Below are 24727 nucleotides of genomic sequence, written 5' to 3'. Positions count from 1 at the left end.
TATCCAGCTTGATTGACTTTAAATGATTTGTAGTTTATTTTAATGTGGTTTTAATAATTGCTATTTTAATTTTTTAATTTGATCGCATGACATTATGAACCTAGTTTTGCATGCTCAATTGTCAGTAGGGTAGGTACACTGTACTTCTAATTTTAAGTCACCATCTACATAGCCACTGTATTGTGGCTAATAAATAATTTGTATTTGTAAAAAATTACAGTAAAATTTAATACTTGCTGTCAATTTAGTTTACTTAATAATACCTACTTGGTAAATTATTAAAGATGTATTAAATTTTTTTAAATAACTTACTAATGACGCATTTTAAATATCAGTCTTTCTGTTAAACTATTACCTAAACTAAAAGGGAAAATTGGTTTTTGAAAACGGCTTTGACGACTTTGATTTAATTGGAATAATGAATATACAAGGTAAAGAATGGTGATCCAAACGACGTCGTTTTGAGGATAGAAAATAAATAACATGAAACCGTAGGTAGTTACCTATTCTGTTTATGCTTTGTTATTCAACAGTGAGTTGGTGGTAAGTAGGTAAAAAGCGAATATCGCAATTGCTGACAGAATGCTCGGTATTTCTTATATATTTTTCCCGCCAAAGATGTTATCAGACACTTGGGGACTCATATTTTAGGGTTCCGTGCCACAAAAGTACAATTAATATGGTACCTACGATTCTGACTGCTAAATATCCCGGAAACAATAACTTAAATACGTTATCGATTTGCAATTACAAACGGCAAAAGTACTACACAAGCTCAAAATAGTTACTAGGTCAAATAGGATATCAAACGAAAACTCGGAGTAATTAACAATGGAGCCGCCATTAACAGGCGTTCCCCTCTGTCAAAAATAGGCGGCCAATGGTCAACCTCATGTCAACCATATGTATGGACTGACGTTTATCTGACATGACGTACCTATACATTTGATGTGCCCCTCCCCCGCAAAAAACGGCAGACTATTTAGTACCGAAAATTTTAGACATGGCGTCTCCGTTGGTTATATCCTCCAAGAACGAAAAGTCTTACCTACGTTGCATATTCTGAAAGATTTTTTTATCCTAAACAAACTTATTCATGCGTATGAGGTTTGATATGGATATGGAAGTAGATATCAGGGTTAGAAAATCAGGAGGAGGAAAATCAGTAGTGGTTGCCTACAGGTTTTGCGACTGATCGGCGATAATTCAATGCATGTAGCGGTAGCTCTAACTTCAGGGAAACTAAGCCCCAACCGTTTATAATATATAAAATTCATCCTCTATGCTCAGACTCAGGCTATAAACCTTCATAAAATAATGATGATGAAATGCAATTTAGACTGCATTCGTAACTTTGGTGAACTAAGTGGACTGATGAAGTTCCTACGAAAGTATCGTATTGAGCTTTAAGGAAGAAAATTCAAAGTGTAAATAATTTAACTTTGAAATTCATTATATCTTTAAAACACAAATTTATATTCAAATCAGGTCAAATATTGGCAACTAAGTCACGCGCGCGGGATAAATCGAAGCTTTGAATATTACGAAAGGGGAAAATTGTTCAAATGGATTTCTAACATAGCAATCTCTTTGATAGAACATCTAAGTGAATATTATAACTATGTTTCTCCAAATTCGATTTTTTGGAGTTCTATAGTGGTCATGTAGTGTATGTGGGCCATTTTATTAAATGTCTGTACACTTTTTTTTAAATTTGTGTATTTTAAGTTACCTATTTCGAGATTTTTACTCAGAATCACTAACTCTTTCGATCGTAGTAGAAGAAAAAAGTGTAAGTTTTACTAATTTGGTACATCCTTAGTATGCTCTAGCCTACTTATAAATCATAAATCATCTCATTTATTCGTGATAAACTATATCATATACCTACAAGTAAAGAACAACAAAAAAAAGTTAAACAAAAAATGAATAAATAGTTCCACGAAATGGTCCCGCCTCAGCATAAATGCTAACCCAAAAGTCAGCGCTGATCTTCCGGCGAGACCATTTGTGGGTCACGAACGCAGCTGTACGAATAAATAAGTAGGTATGTTCATTTGCAACAAAAGGGACTTCAGAAGTGAATTTTAATACCAAGTTTTCTTAAGCGGTCACGTTCGGTTTCCTTTGAATAATGTATGAATGCAAACTCTTTGCAACTCTCTAAAACTTAGTGTTAGTGGGTAAAAGATTTTTTGGGCATTATAGTTAGCCAAAAATGCCAAAAATTTATTTATGAACCTGTCAGTAATACCTACCTAGGTATTATTCATTCAATGTAACTATGTACAGTCAGCAGCAGAACTTGCTAAGCGGGCATGGTGTTCAAAATTACCTTGTCACGCTCTTATTCTCTTAACAATAAAGTCGCGTCAAGATCATTGTGAACACCTGGCCCCCCGTTTAGCAACTTCTGCTGCTGACTGTGCTTGGTAGGTAACGATTTGTTTTCTAAAAGCATAAGCATAGGTACAATTAAAATGTATACATTATAAACAACATGAACATCGTAAAATAGTACATTATTGTCGAGGCTCGGAAGTAGCTACTTGCAGGCTGAGGATTCGTTTTAAACGGACGACCTTGGGAGTCCGTTTAATTGAATCCGAAGCCAGCAAGTAGCCTTCCAGCCGAGTCATATATAGTGCTTTTCTCAAAAATGGTGCAAGAAATATAAATATCATAGAAATATTTTACAAAAACAACGTTCGTACATATACATTTTGACAAAAAAGCCCTTCCCGCCTTTTTACTTTTTTTAATAAAAAAATAGAAGTGTATTTTTCTGCCAAAAATACGCCAACCTATTTGAGACATCTAAATAGTCGCGGTACTAATCATCTGTTTGGCTGTTTAATGGACGTTGTGCCTTCATTTGGTATGGTCATTTCAACTTTTAAAAAGTTTGGAACTCGACAAATAATGGAATTTGTATGCAACATTGCAGTCCCAAAATCGAGACTGCAATGTTTTTAACTTTTTAATTTTTGACTGACCATAAACTACGCGCTTCGCGATCTATTTTTTAGACGGCAAAGTCGACTTTGCCGTCCATTTTTGAGAAAAACATTATAAAGCCTTCCTTTAACAGCCTTAGTTAGACTTTTAACATTAAAATCTTAGAAGTGACAAATAAACCACAGAACAAAAGTAACCATGTAAAATTTTTGAATATAAGACTAATTTCATTAAAATATGAACCAACATAATATATCAAAATATTCGCAGCCGACGGGTCGGTATAAGCTCATATTTCCCCCCGTGAGCTCGCCCGTGGCAGTAAAGTTTTCCTTTATTTCGAAACACGTATACATATGCACGTGTATATTGCCCAGGAAAAGAAAATCCTTGAAAACGTGTCTCCTTTTTCATGCCTCTATAAATTTCATACTTAATTAAAACCACTCCATAAAAGAAAATCGCTCGCTCCATTTAAGCGTGAAGTGAGATAATGGGAATCAAGAATAATTTCATTAAAAATAAAGTAAATACTCGTAATCTGAGTGAAGAGTATTATTTTCCAAGAGACTTATAAACTTCGCTCTTGGAACGTGTTATGGGCCAATAAAAATATAAATGTTCCCTGAGTCTCATTTGGTACATGCTATACGCGTTGTAGTCAGCTTTTTATAGGGATAATGGCACATATATTTCAGATTGCATTCCGATTGCGACTTCGGCAGTTATTGGTATTGGTACAGCGACGACCCGCCGCAGTATCGGAAAATAGGCGAATAGGAAAATTACTGCAATGATCTGCCGCAAGAGAGCAGCATTAACACCCATCGTAAACCATGGAGTAACTCATACATACTGTGCCTTAAATTGTACTTTGACAAGTTTTCACAGACAATAAATTATGACATTGATACAACAAGGCGGTTTGTTTACAAAAGCCCTACCGGGAAACGCGAAAATCGAAACTCAGCTCTCTGCCCCTTTATTGGTCGAATATGCAAGAGTAACAGAGAGGCCATTAGATAGCTAACGAAACGAACGTCATAATTGCGGCAACAATTATTGTCAACAAGGAGCCTAAGATTGTGGTTCTGGCAATGATACGCAGCAATGCTTTCGTAATCGCAATGTATAATTTAAAGATAAGCTAAGCAAAGTAGATACGTGAATATACACGAGTCGTATAGGTATCTCTATCTACCTATTAGTTAAAAAAACATCGTAATCCAGCTTTCAACAGACTGAAAACTATAACAGTTATTTGTTTTACAAGGGGGCAAAGTTGTTGTTTAACCGCTCGTGCTAATATTGATACCCGAGCAAGCGAAAGATTCCAAAATTGAACCACGAGCGTAGCGAGTGGTTCGAAAAATGGAATCTTGAGCGTTGCGAGGGTTTCAAAGCACGAGGTTTAAACAAAATTTGCCCCCGAGTGAAACACAAAATTTTTCACCACACCAACCCGAAGCAAATATTATATGTAAAATATCAAACAAAATCAAACCAAATCAAATCCAAATGAATGTTATTAAATATTTATCATCCAAAATCATCATTTAAAAGTCAATTCTACCAGCAAACATAAGAAAACAACTCAAAATTTGCATTTGATTACTTTGCCTCACATGTGGATAAAATGCAACTTTGCTATTCGTTTTTGAAGTACAAAGTAATTCTTTCCGAGCTGGTGTGGTGAAAATACTTTTCTATGTTCAAGTTAAAGTAAAATGGAACACAAAAGAATTGTCTGCAGTCACGTTACATACCTACAGCTGACATAAGAGACGGCAGCGGGAAACTGCCCCTGTCTGGTGCTATACCTCGCTATTCACCAATATAACAAAGCTCGCAATTCAGTGGCTTCTTTACATAGGAACCGTTGAATAACGTTGTTTCATTATTACAGATGACACGAGCATTAGAGTTCCACTATGCCCTCTATGCGCTGACTTCGACGTGACAAAGTGTGAAAGTGTCAAATTAAATGTCATGTTTATAGCAATAATTATCTAATGAAAAATGCAAACCCTATACGAGTATATACCCTACCCTACCTAATTAATTCGGATTCAGTAAGAATTTTAAACTGGTCCAACTGTGACCAGCAAGCTCCGTGAATTGTACCAAGACTCGAATGTCAGCGGTCTTGTGCACTTAGTATATAATGCGCCAAGAAAATGGACACTTTTGTTATTATGCAAGAGACAAGGTTTTTAAACCAACAAAAGTTCTGACATGCTAACTGTGTAACTTTGAAAACATCTGATCTGTCAGTAACCAGTTTTCATTTCAAACGTTACCCGGACTGACATTTCAATTACCGCGGGCTGCTTTAAAGTTTACTGTCTATCGTTTGAAGCCGATGAAGCTGCTAATGAAGCTGAAAGGAAACAAAGAGAGTTCAGTGTAGGAGGATGAATCTACGAGTCTGTATCGATGCTCAAATTAAACCATTACCGGGCGTGGCTCACTCCGCGATTTCGTCGCTTTGCAACAGGTAGCTACAAGTACATCCGTTCCACACCAATTTTGGTGGCTAGCCATAAGCCGCGCGTGGCGCTGCCGCCACCTAGCGGCTATATCTGTCCTGATCGTAACAGACGCGTTTTGTTAGAGAGTGAGTCTTCTGTAACTGGTACTATTATTTATTCTGTGCCATTACCTAAGTCTTGAGTAACTTGGTAGTTCATTTTGGAGTATTTCTACACGACAATTTATCATAAGAAATATTATCGATAATAATAATTTTTAAGAAAAAAAAACCGACTTCTATGGGGCCCGGTGAAAGATTATGGTAGATGGTGCACTATGTAGAAAAGGAGGTAAAAACAGTACTTTCTAGTAGCATTTCGTGTCCGTAAGGGTCGTAGTTCTAGCCTAACCTAACCCACTTCTCTAATAGCAGTTCGGTTCTGTGAGGATCGCAGTTCGAGCCTAATCAAACCCATTTTTCTAGTAGCATTTCGTTTCTGTAAGGCTCGCAGTTCTAACCAAACCTAACCCACTTTTGTTCGGTTCTGTGAGGATCGCAGTTCAAACCTAACCTAACCCACTTTACGGCGCATGCGGTGCGGTGTACGGTTTGAGCGGGAGGGGTTTGGCATCATCATACTTTATACCTACATTTTATGGTAGGTAATCATAGCGGTTTATTTAGTTTAGGTATCATAGGGGTTTTCCGGGTCAAGGTCCGGGTCTTTGAATCAGAGTCCGGGTCCGAGTCCCGGTCCAAGTCCGGGTCCGAGTCCGAGTCCGGGTCCGAGTCCGGGTCCGAGTCCGGGTCCGAGTCCGGGTCCGAGTCCGAGTCCGAGTCCGGGTTCGAACCGGATCCGGGTATGAGTCCGGGTCCCAGTCCAAGTCAAAATCGAAATTCGAAATCACCAAACATGTACTATGCGTCGTTGAAGAGTTCTGTTCTGATCATCATCAGCAGTTCCACTTCATCAAATGCGACAGTTTTTAATGTAAATGCTTCATTTTATGATGAAAATACAAAAAATTCTATACGTATGCCTTTAAGATTTGAGGAGTTCCCTCGATTCCTTATGGATCCCATCATCAGAACTCGAGCTTGACAGAAATGTGGCTTAAAAACTAAACTTGCTTAACAAACATAACGAAGAGGACAAATCGCCAAACGTGAACTATGCGTCGTTGAAGAGTTCCGTTCTGATCATCATCAGCAGTTCCACTTCATCAAATGCGACAGTTTTTAATGAAAATGCTTGATTTTCTGATGAAAGTACAAAAATCTCTATACGCATGCCTTTAAAATTTGAGGAGTTCCCTCGATTTCTCATGGATCCCATCATCAGAACTCAAGCTTGATAAAATTGTGGCTTAAAAACTTAACTTGCTTAACAAACATAACGAAGAGGACAAATCGCCAAAGGTGAACTATGCGTCGTTGAAGAGTTCCGTTCTGATCATCATCAGCAGTTCCACTTCATCAAATGTCACGTTTTTGAATGTATATGCTTGATTTGTTGATAAAAACACAAAAATCACCATATGTATGCCTTTAAGATTTGAGGAGTTCCGTCGATTCCTCATGGATCCCATCATCAAAACTGGATTTTGACAAAAACGGGACCAATCTGTATGCATATACATACAATCAAAAAAATAATTTTCAAAATCGGTCCAGTAATGACGGAGATATGGAGTAACAAACATAAAAAAAAAAATATAAAAAAAATAAAAAAAAATAAAAAAAAAACATACAACCGAATTGATAACCTCCTCCTTTGGGATTTGGAAGTCGGTTAAAAAAGGTCATAACTTGTTTACTGAGTTAGCTAGCAGATTACGAGGCAACATCATGAGGATACCACGCGATGCTATCACGTTTAGGTACGAGCTAATTTCGAGATAATGCGGCAACACCTGATAAAATAGGCCAATTCGAGGTTTAGTTTTAGTTATTCGATTAGTTCTAATATAATACTGATCACTCAGTCAGTGTCAATGGTCAAAAATCACACTAGGTATTCCAACCAAAAACTACAACTTAAACTTTTCACTTTTGACACTGATAGATTTGTATCATAATATATCCGAAACAGATCGAATAACTAAAACTCGAATTGGCCTAATTGTTTATATTACAAGCCATCTGAATAATATGTGAGATGCCGAGATGCGTCCGGTAAAATTTTAGGCAAAATCATCATCATCATCATCTCAGCCTTATACGTCCCACTGCTGGGCACAGGCCTCCTCTCGAGCGCGAGAGGGCTTGGGCTATAGTCCCCACGCTAGCCCAATGCGGATTGAGGACTTCACATACACCTTTGAATTTCTTCGCAGATGTATGCAGGTTTCCTTACGATGTTTTCCTTCACCGAAAAGCGACTGGTAAATATCAAATGATATTTCGTACATAAGTTCCGAAAAACTCATTGGTACGAGCCGGGGTTTGAACCCGCGACCTCCGGATTGCAAGTCGCACGCTCTTACCGCTAGGCCACCAGCGCTCTCACTTAGGCAAAATAATCGATTGTTTTTATATAAAAAGCAATTATTGGTATTGTTAATCGACTCAGTCTTAAAATTAATCTATAAAATTAAATAATTATGATTTCGGTTCACTGTCGATTAATCGAATCATTTATACTCGTAATGAAGCTTTTAAAAATCTATTAAAGCACTCAATGTTTACAGTGGGACTCAATAATCAATTATCTAAAAATATGGCAGAAGTCTCATCTCTACAAAATTCCTCTTACAAGTGTTATAAATAATTGCTGCCCTAGGGAGACTTGGTATTTATCACGCGCGTGTCCCGGCGAGTGGTTTAGAATTACAACGAAGAAATATGAGAAATATCGCTTCGTAAACTTTTCCTCCCTTCCTTCCTTTACAAATTGAATTGAATTAAGTACTTAGATGTGCGCCAGCTAGGAAGCGGTTGTCACCCACACTGCGAAGTGAACATTGAGTATTAAGAAAAATGTTCAATCCAGAGGTCGCGGGTTCAAACCGGCTCGTACCAAAGAGTTTTTCAGAACTTATCAATTATCATTTGATATTTACCAGTTGCTTTTCGATGAAGGAAAACATCGTGAGGAAACCGGCCCCATATAGGCCTAGTTTCCCCTGGCCTCTGGGTTGGATGGTCAGATGGCAGTCGATTTCGTAAAAACTAGAGCCTACGTCAAATCATGGAATTAGTTGCCAAGCGGACCCCAGGCTCCCATGAGCCGTGGCAAAATGCCGGGATAACGCAAGGAAGAAGAGTTTCAGTGCATGAATATAAACACTTACAGCCATTTTATGCTGATCTTCGAACATCCATGGCATAGCGCAAAGGAAACAGTGATGGGTAGCTAGCCCATTCTGTATAATATATGGTCAATGATTTAATTATTCGCTCTGGCTCGATGATTTAAAGCAGAAAAGGCTTCGGGCTTCACAGGAACCATCAACTGATGCGCGTTTCACCTGCGATCCTTGTGGCAGGATGCGTCGTGCTGCGATTGGACTTTACAGCCATAGGAAAAGGTGTGCCGCACCTCCGATCTCCGACGGCGCACAGACCTCTTCTGAATAAACTGTCGCTGCAACAATCATCTGTCAAGATGTTGTGGCCAATGATGATGATGTCCATTGATCATATATAGATAAATAAAAGTAGGTATGGAATAGAGTCCTTACTCCACACCCACTCATTGCTACCCTTACTAATTAAATTATACTTCGTTAGGGATGTATGGTCAAACTTATTATTAATTAATTATAGTTTTAAGCACGCTAAAACTTTATACATGAGTTTAAACCTATTTCCCTATAATACGGCGTAATACCTACGCATAGAAACAAGCGTAGGTAATGGCCGCTTGATTCTATTTAATTGTGATACTTATCTAGGAATAGTTCGTAGGATTATAGGTAAGTACCGTTCGGATTCAGACTACACTAGTATTACTGCAGCAGTATTGCAGCCTGTCATTACTGCTGACTGCAGCACGTGTCAAAATTTCGAGCAGCAATATGTAATATATATTTTGACATTTGGGGCAGGGGCGGCAGTATTACATTTGACGTTTATATTTCATTTGACTGACAGTACTGCAGAGTGACATTCGAGCCGATTGTAGTATTGTCGCATATGTCTAAAATCCGGCAGAAACATCATGACATTTGCGACAGTCATGCAGTCGGCAGCAATGGTGGTGTATCCTGAATCCGAATACATTTACATTTACATCCGAATAGTACTCGTTCGCAATACGACTGAAGGCGAAGTACCTCGACGAACCATTCGAGCCACGAATATTGTATGAGTAATATGACTCACCTATCACCATAATTAGAGCCAGATCAAAGTGTGGGAGAGTGGTCAAAAAGGTCAAGCAACAGAAGTGGCGGTGGACTGGCCACATCATCAGAGAAGGGATAGATAAGTGGACAAAAGACCTTATAGAGTGGTACCCAAGGGGGCACAAAAGGAAGAGAGGAAGGCCTACTCTTCGATGGTCAGATGATATTAAAAGGATAGGCGGAGTGGACTGGCAGGAAACCAAGAGTATGTCGGAGGACAAGCTGAAGTTGTCGATGGAAACTAGAAAATAGTCAATAGTAATATATAATTGTATAGTGATAAGATATATTTTTTTAAGTAGATAGAGTATTAATGTTACGAAACTTCAGGATTAAAGGCTATTTTTATTTTATTTTAATATGACTCACCATTTTCCTGTTTGAGCCGCTCTATCTGCTCGTTCTGCGCGCGCGACACTCTCAGCGCCACCATCGTCTCTCTATACTGCTTCTCATTTTCTTCGTCCAGCTCGGGCAGAGCTGCGCGCTGTGGGAATAACACATTGATTTAATCTCACGTTACTTTAAACCTCTAAGGTCTAACGCATTTAAAATTATAACTGGAGTCGCCTTTAAGAGCTTACCCCTCTGCCGAAAAACTTGCGCGATTGTGCAAACTTTTGTATAGACCAATGGCGGTGCGTCAAACATATCCATAGGCAAGCCGGGGCTAATTTGGCTTAGGTACTTACATATTTCCTGTAGGTACAACTCTGCTCAAACGTCCAAAAACAGACAAGCCGGTGGGAATTTAATTTATTAAAATTTAAGGACTAAGTTTCCCGGCGTGGAAAGTGGCGTCATAGAGTTTTACAGTAAAATTTTATGTATAGCTACGGTTTATGATAAAATAGCTCTTAATATGTATAAAAAACCGGGCAAGTGCGAGTCGGACTCGCGCACGAAGGGTTCCGTAGCATAAAGCAAAAAAAAAAACGGAAAAAAATGCAAAAAGAAAACGGTCACCCATCCAAGTACTGACCACGCCCGACGTTGCTTAACTTTGGTCAAAAATCACGTTTGCTGTATGGGAGCCCCACTTAAATCTTTATTTTATTCTGTTTTTAGTATTTGTTGTTATAGCGGCAACAGAAATACATCATCTGTGAAAATTTCAACTGTCTAGCTATCACGGTTCGTGAGATACAGCCTGGTGACAGACAGACGGACAGACGGACGGACGGACGGACGGACGGACGGACGGACGGACGGACGGACAGCGAAGTCTTAGTAATAGGGTCCCGGTTTTACCCTTTGGGTACGGAACCCTAAAAATATATGAAATATCGACTTCCTAGAATTCTCAGAAAAGCATGAATAATCACGAGTTACTAGAAACCAAGCTATCGCTCAAAGCCGTATTCCCTTTTGTACCTACATATACATATATAGGGAGGTACGAGTGATGTTAGGATAGAGCTTCCATGTATTTTAAATTCTATGTTTAGTTATTTAATTCGCTGAGAAGATGACTAATCCTGTTCCTTTGTGTATGTGTTTGTAATTAAATGTATTTAATGAAGATGCAACACGAACAGGGGAGAGTCTAAAGCAGATAAGCGCTGTTTTGTTACGAAATAAAATGTGAATGTCAAAGTATACCTATGTTACGATTATGTGAACACTCCTGTGTTTTTGTAAGTTCCGGTGAGGATATTAAAGAAGACGATGAGAGTTCGTTTTTTCACTACATTAATTTTGTATTAAGCAGAACGTATGCCGACAAAGACCAAGGAAACGCAATGTTTTACTCCGTAATTTTGTTTAGATTAGTTAATAAGTACCTAAGTGAAGATATCAAAAGTCCCCGGCCATAGCCCTTGACCGGCGGGAAGAGAGGGGTTTCGGTTATTCACTTATATCTTGGAAACTTTGCGTCTTAGCCCGGCTCAAGAGCTACGGCCGGCGACTTTTGATATCATATCAATGATATGTTCACCTCCTAACTAGTCCAAACAAAGTTACGAACTAAGAAAATTGTTCCAAGCATTTCCCTCTATAACTTTTTTGGGCATTCGTTGCCTTACCTACCTACATAGAATGTAGGACGTTACAATAGGTTACGTTAGGTAGGTAGCAGTGGCGGCGCGTCAAACATATCCATAGGCAAGCCGGGGCTAATTTGGCTTACATATTTCCTTTAAAACTCTGCTCAAACGTCCAATAACAGGCAAGCCGGTGGGAATCGGCTTTTATGGACGCGCCGCCACTGGTAGGTAGGTATATCTGGCGAGGTTGCGGAAGAGTATTTCGGCGTTCCTGGGACCTCGCCGTATAGCACAGCGAAACGGCAACAGAGGGGTTTTAGTGAGTAAACCTGGGGCCTCATTAGCCCACAACAGGGACTCCCACATCCCACATAACCATCCCGGCCCGTCCCCGCGCTGAGAGGAATGCGTAAAGCATAAGTATCCCCTCTAAAAAGAAACGTAGGTAGGTATATGGCATTCTCAGTCAACTTACCAACCTTATGCCATAATGATACCTAATTTTGAGTACAATTGTTTTGTATTCATTTGACCATTAAATTAACCATAATATAGTGTGCAGTATCTACACAGCACGACCACGACCTGGATGTCGCTATGCCAAAACCGTGCGAGTACATTTTTTAAAAACATAAGTACGTAAAAGTTCATTTCTTTTCATGAATATGTACCGCAAAAGAAATAATAAAATCATCCGTGGACGTGCTGTAAAGTGCCACACCAACTATTAGAACCCTTTTTATCGTGACGTCGCTGTTCTGTTTCATGACTGTAAAAGGCGCATTGCTCTTGGTCTCAAGTGTTATATTCATTTGGCATGAAACCGGTGCCATTAACTGCCGAAGAACCTATAGTTAGTCAAACCAATTTGTCAGTCAGTATTAAGAACCAGGAAAACTATACCCATCCTTTTTTTTAGGTGCTAGTACTAGTGTAAGACAAAGATAGTATGATTCTCTGTCTATGATTGAAATAAGACAGTCCTTTGATAAACTATATTTCTAAAACGTTAAATTACTTCTTCCCCTCGTAGATACTAACGTCTCCAGCGATCCACTTCACATCACTAGGGTGACGGCACCAGTAATGGACACGGCACCAATTATGGACATTTCTTACGTTGATTGAATTTATTAAGCAACTGTCCTAACATTTTTCAACTGGCAACACTAAAGCATAACCAATAGACGTTTGAGCTGTCATTTTGACACACGTCACCAAAATCAGCCGTTTTGTTCTAAGATGGCTGCGAAGTGAAATCTCGTTGCGGGCGGTGGTCATAAAAATCCGTTATTGTTGTTGAAATCGTTAAGGAGGTGAGTACATATTTGTGCATGGTGTTATCTTGTGTTATGTTGTAATGAGATTTGATGTTGTTTTACAGAATAATACTATATTGCAAGTAAATTGAGCTAAGTTGAATATGTCCAATCACAGCAATAAGTTTTTTGTGGGGTTTGTTCATTACTGGATTCGATATTTTATGAAATTCAGTAATGGAAAAGTGTCCAAGCTTAAGGTTTTTATTACTTTTTTAGTTTATTGTGTTAAATTATTTAATTTATTGCACTAAACATTTTAGTTGGGTTGATTTTGTGATTGCTCTTTATTTTCCAATAATGTACGATGTCCATAACTGGGTATTTTTAGTTGTCCATAATTGGGCGCTTTGTTTTGTCTTAGATGGATGAATAAATGTGGTCGGACTGCAAAAACTGCCAGGCTAAGGCGTGGCCGACCAAGCCATACGTCAACAGGTTTATTTTGCTATTATAATCCGTTTTTTATTCATCCTATTTTTCTATGAGGCAAATAATAGCTGTCACGTGGTACCACAAATTTGGTTGGACTGCAAAAACTGCCAGGTTACGGTGAGGCCGACCAAGCCATACGTCAACAAGTTTATTTTAGCTATTATAATCAGTTTGTTTCATTAAATTTTTTGATGAAGTAAATTGTAGCTCTCACGTGGTACCACAAAATTGGTCGGACACAGGATCCTGCCAATACAGGATTTGGCCGACCACTTTACTGTCCGCAAAGGTAGCTATCGTACCATACAAGTTTCATACGATTTTTCGATAAGATTTTTTTGATGATTTTTTTATAACTGTGGTCGGACTGCAAAAACTGACTGGTTATGGTGAGGCCGACCAAGACACGTCAATAGGTTTATTTTAGCTATTATAATCTGTTTGTTTCATTCTATTTTTCGATGAGGTAAATTGTAGGCATAGTAGCTGACACGTGGTACCACAACTTTGGTCAGACTGCAAAAACTGCCAGGCTAAGGTGAGACCGACCAAGCCACACGTCAACAGGTTTATTTTAGCTATTATAATCCGTTTTTTTTCATCCTATTTTTCGACAAGGTAAATTGTAGCTGTCACGTGGTACCACAAATTTGGTTGAACTGCAAAAACTCGTAGCCTGACAGCAAAAATTGCCAGGCTAAGGTGAGGCCGACCAAGCCATACGTTAACAGGTTTATTTTAGCTATTATAATCAGTTTGTTTCATTCTATTTTTTGATGAGGTAAATTGTAGCTCTCACGTGGTACCACAAATTTGATCGACCCAATCGCCAATCGGCCGGCCAATACAGGATTTGGCCGACCATTTTTTTTTACTGTCCTCAAAGGCAGCTATCGTACCATACAAGTTTCATACGATTTTTCGATAGGTCTTTTTTCATGTTTTTTTTTATAAATTTGGTCGGAATGCAAAAGCTGCCAGGTTAAGGTGAGGTGAGGCCGACCAAGACATACGTCAACAATTCTATTTTTCGATGAAGTAAATTGTAGCTGTCATGTGGTCCAATAAATCTGGTCGGACTGGAAAAACTGCCAGGCTAAGGTGAGGCCGACCACTTTTTTTTTACTGTCCCCAAAGTCAGGTATCCTACGATACAAGTTTCATTCTATTTTTCGATGAGGTTTTTTTTGATGAATTTTTGTCCAACGTTTTTGCCATTTGTACAAAATCTGCCAGGTTAAGCCTAGGCCGAACAAGTGCGTTGGAAGCTACTAAATGTCAGGTACCTCTACAGGGTAGGTATATTCTATTTTTTGATCAGGTTTGTTTCATGCAGCCGGCAACCGGACTAAATTTCTTATAGTATAACTTAGAAATCTAAATGAAAGTTCAAATAGTATTAATAAAAGTTGATTTGTGACATCATTTGTTTCATTTATGTGTTCAATATAAAAGTGTCCATTAATGGATGTTCATAATTGGGTCCATGTCCATGACTGGGTGTCCATTACTGAATTTTTGATGTCCATCAATGGTGATTTCGTAAATTTCAATTTATATATTTTTTATTAATTATATATTAAACATACAGAATTTTTGGTTTTGTTTAAATGTTCCTCATGTATTTAAGTGCCGAAAAAAAAATCACCATTTTTGTATCGTCAAAAAACATCCCATTTTTAAACGAAATTCTAATTTAGTGCGCTTAACATGTCCATGATTGGTGCCGTCACTCTAATTTAATTTAAACATTCAAATGGTTCTTTAAACACTGTTGAGTGTTGAGTGACCCAGTTTATGTGATTAATATGCGGGGTTACCTAGCTTTCAAGTTTCGCTAACATTATAGACTAGAGTTACGTTACGATTAGTTCGCGCTTGATGTATGGAGTCGCGCGGGAGAACGCAACTTATGCTAGCTGGCCTGAAGAGTATAGAATACCTACTTGCCTTCCTTGTCCCTTTATAAATGTATGTGTATTTAATGTATTTTTTAGTATAAAACACCTTTTTAATATATGATAAGGGTAATTTTATTGGTAATCAAAAGTTTACAAAGCGCTTACAAAGAATACGCATTTTCTTAATTTGTATGCACTCATGTGTAAGTTATTAATTAATTAATTTGAGCTTTATTCTTTCTCCTTTATTCATTTAAGCTCACAGTTTAGGTTTTTTACAATATGCATGTAAAAATAAAATATAAAAACACATACTCGTATAAATAATATATAAACACATTATAAAAAGGACGTTAAGAATAACAGTTCAATGATGCACCCAAATATAGTTATGTAGGTAACAAGCTCGAACGAAACTACACTAAATAGAATCGCATTATCCTTACCTGAACAACCAAGCTACTTTCAATTTCCTCTAAATTGGATTTCAGTAGGCATATTTGTACTTGCTGATCCTCGGGTGACAACATTTTAAAAATACCTATTGTTTTATTTGCTGTGCTCTGAACAAACGGATCACTGAATTAATGAAAAAAGGACACGAATGCACTTTTATAAACAAAATGTACCATGTTTTTTGATGTTTTTTTTTTTTTGTTTCCCGCCAACTTTTATATATATATTTTTTTAATCTCTTAAGTCACATTCACACGCTCCTGCATATTAGTCCTGCAAGTTCTAAGGTAGAGCGAGAACACTAAGGTCGTTCATCTCTTTATCTCGCTCTTACCTTAATATTTATGGTCATTTATATTTTTAATATCTCGAAGATTCAAGCAAAGGATAATTACATACAGCCATACAGCCAAATGAGTGAAAACGAGTTTCCTTGCGGTGCGCGGTGGTTTTAGCTATGTTTGATGGAAATCGACCCAGCAGTTTGAAGAGTATGAGCTCTATTCCAAAATGATATGAGGCATTTTTGGCATAAAATGGATTTTTTGGCATATAGGTTATATATATAAAGGTTTTTAAACAAATTATTTTACAAACTTCCAACTCCCTTTTTACACCCTTTGCGGGTTAATTTCAAGGTAAAAAAATATTTTATATCATTCTCCTACCTCCTACCTCCACCTATCTCCATACCTACCAAATTTAATCTAGATCGGTTATTGGTTCCCCATACAAACTTCCGTGGAACTCTTTTTAACTGTTGAAACAATTTTAATAAATTCCTATTACTGATCTGTTAACCGGTTTGGACGGACAGGATGGCCCGGTGAATGAAATAGGTAACTATAGTCTGACAAGCTAATGTTTTCAGTGGAAAAGGCGCAATTTTCAAATCCTTCGCGCCTACATTTTTCAAAATTAGCTGTTTTTACCTCGGAGTAATTAACAATGGAGCCGCCATTAACAGGCGTTCCCCTCTGTCGAAAATAGGCGGCCAATGGTCAACCTCATGTCAACCATATGTATGGACTGACGTTTATCTGACATGACGTACCTATACATTTGATGCGCCCCTCCCCCGCAAAAAACGGCAGACTATTTTGTACCGAAAATTTTAGACATGGCGTCTCCGTTGGTTATATCCTCCAAGGTTTTTACCACTGACAGAGCTGGCTTCCCAGAGTAGGTATCTTATTTGGGTGATTTTGTATCAGTCTTGCGTGTAAAGGTTGCCTCACGCTTGACCGGGCCGGGGCCGGGCCGGAGCTTCCAGTGCTTCGTTACCTATCTAGGCAAAGAAGCACATGATCACAGATCAGTCGTCATAGACAATGACATGTCGCATGTCGGACGCTTCGGCACGGGCCCGACCGGTCTAGTGCGAGTCATGCTTAAGTGACACCCAACTTATAATATATAGAGACGGTGTCTCAGCGAGCTGTCACTGTTGCCACTTTTGTTAACCGACTTCCAAATCCCAAAGGAGGAGGTTATCAATTCGGTTGTATGTTTTTTATTTTTTTTATTTTTTATGTTTGTTACTCCATATCTCCGTCATTACTGGACCGATTTTGAAAATTCTTTTTTTGATTGAATGTATATGCATACAGATTGGTCCCGTTTTTGTCAAAACCCAGTTCTGATGATGGGATCCATGAGGAATCGAGGGAACTCCTCAAATCTTAAAGGCATACATATAGTGATTTTTGGGTTTTTATCAACAAATCAAGCATATACATCCAAAAAAGTGACATATGATGAAGTGGAACTGCTGATGATGATCAGAACGGAACTCTTCAATGACGCATAGTTCACGTTTGGCGATTTGTCCTCTTCGTTATGTTTGTTAAGCAAGTTAAGTTTTTAAGCCACATTTTTGTCGAGCTCGAGTTCTGATGATGGGATCCATGAGGAATCGAGGGAACTCTTCAAATCTTAAAGGCATGCGTATAGAGATTTTTGTATTTACATCAGAAAATCAAGCATTTTCATTAAAAACTCTCACATTTGATGAAGTGGAACTGCTGATGATGATCAGAACGGAACTCTTCAACGACGCATAGTTCACGTTTGGCGATTTGTCCTCTTCGTTATGTTTGTTAAGCAAGTTTAGTTTTTAAGCCACATTTCTGTCAAGCTCGAGTTCTGATGATGGGATCCATGAGAAATCGAGGGAACTCCTCAAATTTTAAAGGCATGCGTATAGAGATTTTTGTATTTTCATCAGAAAATCAAGCATTTTCATTAAAAACTGTCGCATTTGATGAAGTGGAACTGCTGATGATGATCAGAACGGAACTCTTCAACGACGCATAGTTCACGTTTGGCGATTTGTCCTCTTCGTTATGTTTGTTAAGCAAGTTTAGTTTTTAAGCCACATGTTGGGATCCATAAGGAATCGAGGGAACTCCTCAAATCTTAAAGGCATACGTATAGAATTTTTTGTATTTTCATCATAAAATCAAGCATTTACATTAAAAACTGTCGCATTTGATGAAGTGGAACTGCTGATGATGATCAGAACAGAACTCTTCAACGACGCATAGTACATGTTTGGTGATTTCGAATTTCGGTTTTGACTTGGACTGGGACCCGGACTCATACCCGGATCCGGTTCGGACCCGGACTCGGACTCGGACCCGGACTCGGACCCGGACTCGGATCCGGACTCGGACCCGGACTCGGACCCGGACTCGGACCCGGACTCGGACCCGGACTCGGACCCGGACTCGGACCGGGACTTGGACCCGGACTCTGACTCAGAGACCCGGACCTTGACCCGGAAAACCACTATGATACCTAAACTAAATAAACCTGCACTATTATTACCTACCATAAAATGTGGGTATGATGATGCCAAACCCCTCCCGCTCAAACTCCCGTACACCGCACCGCATGCGCCGTTAAGTGGGTTAGGTTAGGTTTGAACTGCGATCCTCACAGAACCGAACAAAAGTGGGTTAGGTTTGGTTAGAACTGCGAGTCTTACAGAAACGAAATGCTACTAGAAAAGTGGGTTTGATTAGGTTCGAACTGCGATCCTCACAGAACCGAACTGCTATCAGAGAAGTGGGTTAGGTTAGGCTAGAACTACGACCCTTACGGAAACGAAATGCTACTAGAAAGTACTCGTTTTACCTCCTTTTCTACATAGTGCACCATCTACCATAATATTTCACCGGGCCCCATAGAAGTCGGTTTTTTTTTTCTTAAAAATTATTTAGTGTACGATTAACAATTTAACACCACCTTGCTGTAGCCATGTCGATAAAATCATATCGATAAACTATCGACATTTCTTACAATTTTAATTTTACTTCAAAGGTTTGACGATATCTAAAATGAACAAACACGCTTTTATTATTTATTGTGGTTATCAGATCACAATTTTATCGTCACGCCCCAGCAGGGAACCAAGGGAAAGTTCAGATATTTAATTAAAATACATAAATACTTACTAAGATATGTGTTCCGCAATAATTGAAATATTTTATTATATTCTAATATATTTATTATTCATTCGCATTTCAATTATGTACATGTTTAACAAAGATATTGAAGCTTCAATTAATAGCTATTTCGTTCCGCTGTGTAGCGTTTATCGATATGTAACATGATTAAAATCGACTTTTCACATCCCTAAAAGAGCACATATACACAGCCTGGATGCATCAAAAAAGGCAACACTTGATTTGAAGTTCACCTTGTCAACAGTATGGTTGTCCTTTTTTGACAAATGGCATTTTTAAAATAGCGAGGAGAGAGAAATTATACTAGTTGCTGCGCCGTCAAAGAGAACAGAAAGCGTAGGGGCCTTGGGGACACCACGGTTACTTATGTCTAGAGTCAGACCAAGAATAGTCTGCAGCGGATTTGATAGCCCACGCAGTGAAAGTGTTATTTTAAACGTCAAACTTCTATGAAATTATGACGTATAAATGACACTTGCACTGCATGGGCTATCAAATCCGCTGCAGAGTTTTTTTGGTCCGACTCTAAATGGTTTTGAATATATTTCTGACAGACCCTCTAATTTGTCGCCTTTTTGTGGTTTGTCAGTTTATTAATTATATGGGGGTCATCCATTAATTACGTCACACGAATTTCTAGGTTTTTTGACCCCTCCCCCCTCCTTGTCACACTTGGTCACATTTGGCAAACCCCTCCCCCCTAGTGTGACGTCACATTTTTTCTACGAAATCGCCAAATCGAATTAAGTAAGTACCTAAGTATTATTAATATTTTATCAAAATATTTTTGACGATATAAATATTAGTAATTTTATAACCCAAAACTGCTTAGGAAATAAAATTAAACGATTATCGTTTTAAAAACTTGTTATTTAAATGTACAGCGAATAAAATAATTTAAATACATTTTCGGTTACTGATGAAGTTAAAGTGACGTCACAAAGTTTGTGTCTCCCCCCTCCCCCATGTCACAATATGTCACATTTTCTTGACCCCCTCCCTCTCCCTAAACGTGTGATGTAATTAATGGATGACCCCTATTATGGAACCTATGGTCCATACATTCAGATTGTCTGCAGTGGCCCTTAATCCTTTAACCATACCTTTGAATGTTGCATCCTTAACTATTTCGACAAAATGACAAATTCGAACCAATATCGGATTATGACCCAACCACCAATTGCCGTCGATGGAATCGATGGATAATTTATTGGAACAATTATTGGATTAAGAACTTATTGGGTATTTGCTAACTGCAAACAAATGAAACTTGTTTTGGGTGTAATGCAAAACAATAAAATTATGCTCTTTATTTTTTTTACATAGGTAATTTGGGTATGGTTACACGCCGTTTTTCTTCACAAATATTGTGATAACAGAATGTAATTAGGTACCAATAAAATATTTCACTGTTTGAATAATAACTGGGCGGTCTCTAATCTAGAACGAACGGGCTATCATTAATAACAGTAAAAATTGCTTTGAGAGGCCTAAACCGGCATAAATACCTATATTACAATGAAAAATGTCAGGCAGATCGCATTTGCCTTCATGCTTACTCTCAAAAGATTAGTTTGCCACCTACTCGCCTTGTTACGAGCTAAAGCTAGTAGAAATTGGTTTCCTTGCACCAATTGTTCAGCAAACTTCCAACGTTAAAGATACGTCCCGCATCCGCCCGCAAGCCGCAACTGAATCGCAGCGAACTTGTGCAGCTGCCAAATGGAAATGGTTTCATTATATATATCTTCCTAACACATTTAGGACATATTTCACCGAGTAGACAAAGGATCTCTTTTGTCTCTGGTATTCATTCAGATTGCGATTGCAGCATCTTTGCAGTAACTTTCAATTTCTTCGATACATTGCGATGCAATATTAGCATCGCATAAGTAAGTATAGTCTGTCAAACAACTTTGTCAGTAGAAAAAGGCGTGATATTCGAATTTTCTGTGTCGATAACCTTCGCGCCTATATTTTATAAATTTGCCGCTTTTTTCTTCTTCTTCATCCTCGCGTTATCCCGGCATTTTGCCACGGCTCATGGGAGCCTGGGGTCCGCTTTTTCTACTGACGGAATTGCCTTGACAGACTATACTTACTTATACTATCTTTATTTTATGAAGATTGACAGTGACATCGCCCGTAAATGCGCACACACTCGCGCGCTCGCTGTGATTGATAATACATAAAACTTTTTCTGGGAACAACTTTTACCGAATTTACAGTCGCGTAGATTTTCACCGACGTAATTATACATTTATCCTTTTTAAAGAAGCACCATATTATTAGTTACTTATCAACAAAAGTAAGTAAAGCTGAAAGCTTTAGCCGTCAATAAACAATAGCTTTACTGTATATCCCGTAACAATGTAATAAATATCTCACGAACTTGACCCATTCCCGCTTATTTTTGGGATATTATTGCGAGCTTCTTGTAATTAGATACATTAGAGTTTGTTATTCATGAATCCGAGACGTGCACAAGCGAGTCAACTGGATTGTAAAGGCTTGGCCACACACAGAGCGCGACGCAGCGCCGCGTCCGCGCCGCGTGATGCCGACGCGAAGCCTGGTCAAACAGGGCGCGCGCCGATCGCGCCGGCCTCACGCTCTCAACACGCCCTCAAGGCGCGCGTGAACGCGGCGCGGCCGCGCGGGAAAGCGGCGCGGCCGCGCGGGAACGCGGCGCACCGCTCGCTGCCTAACGTCCGATCCTACTGATGTGACCTTGCGCGACGCGGCGGGCCGCCGCGTTCGCTCGGCGCAGCGCTGCGCACGCGCCGCGCGGACGCAAGGGGCCGCGCGGCGCGGGGCGCGACAGAAGCGGGGCGTGATACCGGCGGGACGCAGTCTGTTTGACGTCGGTAACCTGTTAGCATGTGCCGCGGTCGCGCGGCGTGGACGCGGCGCGGACGCGGCGCTGCGTCGCGCTCTGTATGTGGCCAAGCCTTAAGGGCTCCTCTACACGATGGGCCAACCGCGGCCACTCCAAGGGACGCATGTAGGCGTTAGAGGGAGCAAGTGATATTGCTATCTCATTCTACCGCATGGCTGATGTGTCCCTTGGAGCCCTGGCCCATCGTGTAGAGGAGCCATAAGCCTGGCCGCAGATGCACTGAATTTTCCGTAAGGAATTACATTTGCAAGCGAGACAGCGCTATGCCAGTGTAGAGCGACGTCCCGTTCACACCTGTTATTCCATACGGAAACCGGAAGTTACGATCAAATCAGGAGGTGCGGATGCGAAATTGACCAATTTCGATGTTATAATGCAGGTTTGGGGGCAAGTTGTTTATTTCAAGAGCTCGATTGTCATCATGAATCTAAAATTGGTGATTTAATTTTGTACATGAGGCCAGTAGATGAGATTGATCCATAATTATTTAAATTCTGACCCAATTGTCTACATCAATGTCCAGTTTGGGGACTGTTAGTCTTTGCAATCGAAGCAATAATAGGGACCAAATCTCTGCAAAGAACTATGCAAAAAGCTCGTCGATTTTACCGGCGACCAGAGAGCTAGCAGCTTTCTCTCGCAGCGCATTAGCATTGCCATTCAGCGAAGGAATGTTGCCAGCATCTTTGGCACAATGCCGCGGGGTCCTTATTTAGACGTATTTTACTTTAGGTTAGTTTAGTTTTCAATTTTAGGCATTAATTTTATTATAAAGTAGTTTTATACACCTAAGTATTTCAGATTATTAGTTGGTTGACCAATAAATTAATCTCTATATTCTCTATTGTCTTAGTAAGTTTTAATGGCATTGACAATATTATCAAACAGCCAAAAGGTGTTAGAGTCATACAAAGAAAAGTCTGCAGCGGATTTGATAGCTCCCGCAGTGCAAGTGTTATTTTAAACGTCAAACTTCTATGAAATTATGACATATAAATAACACTTGCACTGCGTGGGCTATCAAATCCGCTGCAGACTTTTCTTGGTCCGACTCTGGTAGAAATTTAGATCGAAAATACTTTTATTATTAAATTGCGCATTAATTTATAACCAGTTCCCTATAATTTTTTGGGTGGCTTGATTTGTCTTACCCCAGTGATAGTCTACCCCACCTTACCTTACGAATCTCAAGGCCAGTTCGCAAGGTCACAGTTACAATAGTTCACCTTAGCTTTGGATTCCCCTTCGCTGTAGGAATAGTCTAGAATTTCGGTCACACTCAGACCCCTGTTTTGCAAAGTTAACAATAACAATGCTGTGTATATTAAGATTTATTACCTCCATTCGCAAAACATTATGAAATCCATATCCAATATAACTAGAGCTTGAAATCTGTTCAAATTATGCGCAATAGGAGTCTCTCCTCAAGTGGTTCCTGAGCTTTGTGAAGAAACAGTACCTACAATAGAACTGCAATACTGCGACTGGCAGTTGGCTAAGGTTCAAATATTGCAATTATCTACGACTGTTTGCGGGATATTCAACCGAGAATTCCAGTATGTTAAAAGCGCGCGTCGAAATAGACAACTAGTTCTCCCTGAACCTAAATTAACTATGTATAAAAACGGGCCCCATTACCAGTCGATAAAAATATATAATAAAATCCCTAATTCTTATAGATTAAAGACGTTGAAACTTATAATATGTTTCGAAATAAACTGAAAACGTGGTTAATTGATAAATCATTTTATTCTTATCAGGAATTTATGGCATCTGACAATAGTGATAATGACTGAGAATTAATTTTACTGAAACCGATAACTTTGTCTCAATGTAATGGAATGATTATAGTGTAAACAACATTATTTGCGGTATTTGACGTCTGTCACTCACAACAGCAATACTACGTAAAATGTCTTGCACATCGAAATCACAAAGGAAAACAACTGCACTGCGAACGTTGACGTTCTACGTCTTTTTTTTTTAATTTTAGGGTTGGCCGGACACCACCGTCATGAATCGGTGGTCGTCTAAATAAATCGATATGAATTTTTCATTATTCTTTTAATAAAAATAAGGAAATTGTGGATAATTAACTGTAAATATGGATATATTTATCGTCACTTAACAGACAACAAATTTGACACAGAAATAACATAAAGTTGGTCAAGCAGATCTTGTCAGTAGAAAAAGGCGGCAAATTTGAAAAATGTAGGCGCGAAGGGATATCGTCTCATAGAAAATTTGAATTTCGCGCCTTTTTCTACTGACAAGATTTGCTTGACCGTCTATAAATAAACTTTAAAATAGATCCCCAGTTAATTTCAATTTTGACAGTGGGTGCGACCTACTCGGTCGGTGTATTAAATGCATTTAGCTTGCGGGAAAACCATATAATTAGGATTGTTCATTTTTTTTCAAATGTTCTATTTCGAAAACCATTTCGAGATATAAGGTTTTTAAACAGTTTCCGACATTT

The 24727-nt window shown here is 38.9% G+C and overlaps 1 protein-coding gene across 1 annotated transcript in view; it reads right to left on the bottom strand.

Moving 5' to 3' along the window:
* Positions 1–15953, bottom strand: part of LOC134668290 (uncharacterized) — a 30569-nt gene extending 14616 nt beyond the window's left edge. Inside the window, exons 1-2 of the mRNA XM_063525772.1 lie at positions 15870–15953; positions 10150–10267 (exon numbers count right to left, since the gene is read on the bottom strand). Coding sequence (XP_063381842.1) covers positions 10150–10267; positions 15870–15953 — 202 coding nt within the window. The remainder of the gene's footprint in view (positions 1–10149; positions 10268–15869) is intronic.
* Positions 15954–24727: the final 8774 nt, after the last annotated feature.

Source organism: Cydia fagiglandana, chromosome 10 (genome assembly GCF_963556715.1).
Source record: "Cydia fagiglandana chromosome 10, ilCydFagi1.1, whole genome shotgun sequence".
Lineage (NCBI taxonomy): Eukaryota > Metazoa > Arthropoda > Insecta > Lepidoptera > Tortricidae > Cydia > Cydia fagiglandana.
This window is presented reverse-complemented; position numbering and strand designations above follow the sequence as displayed.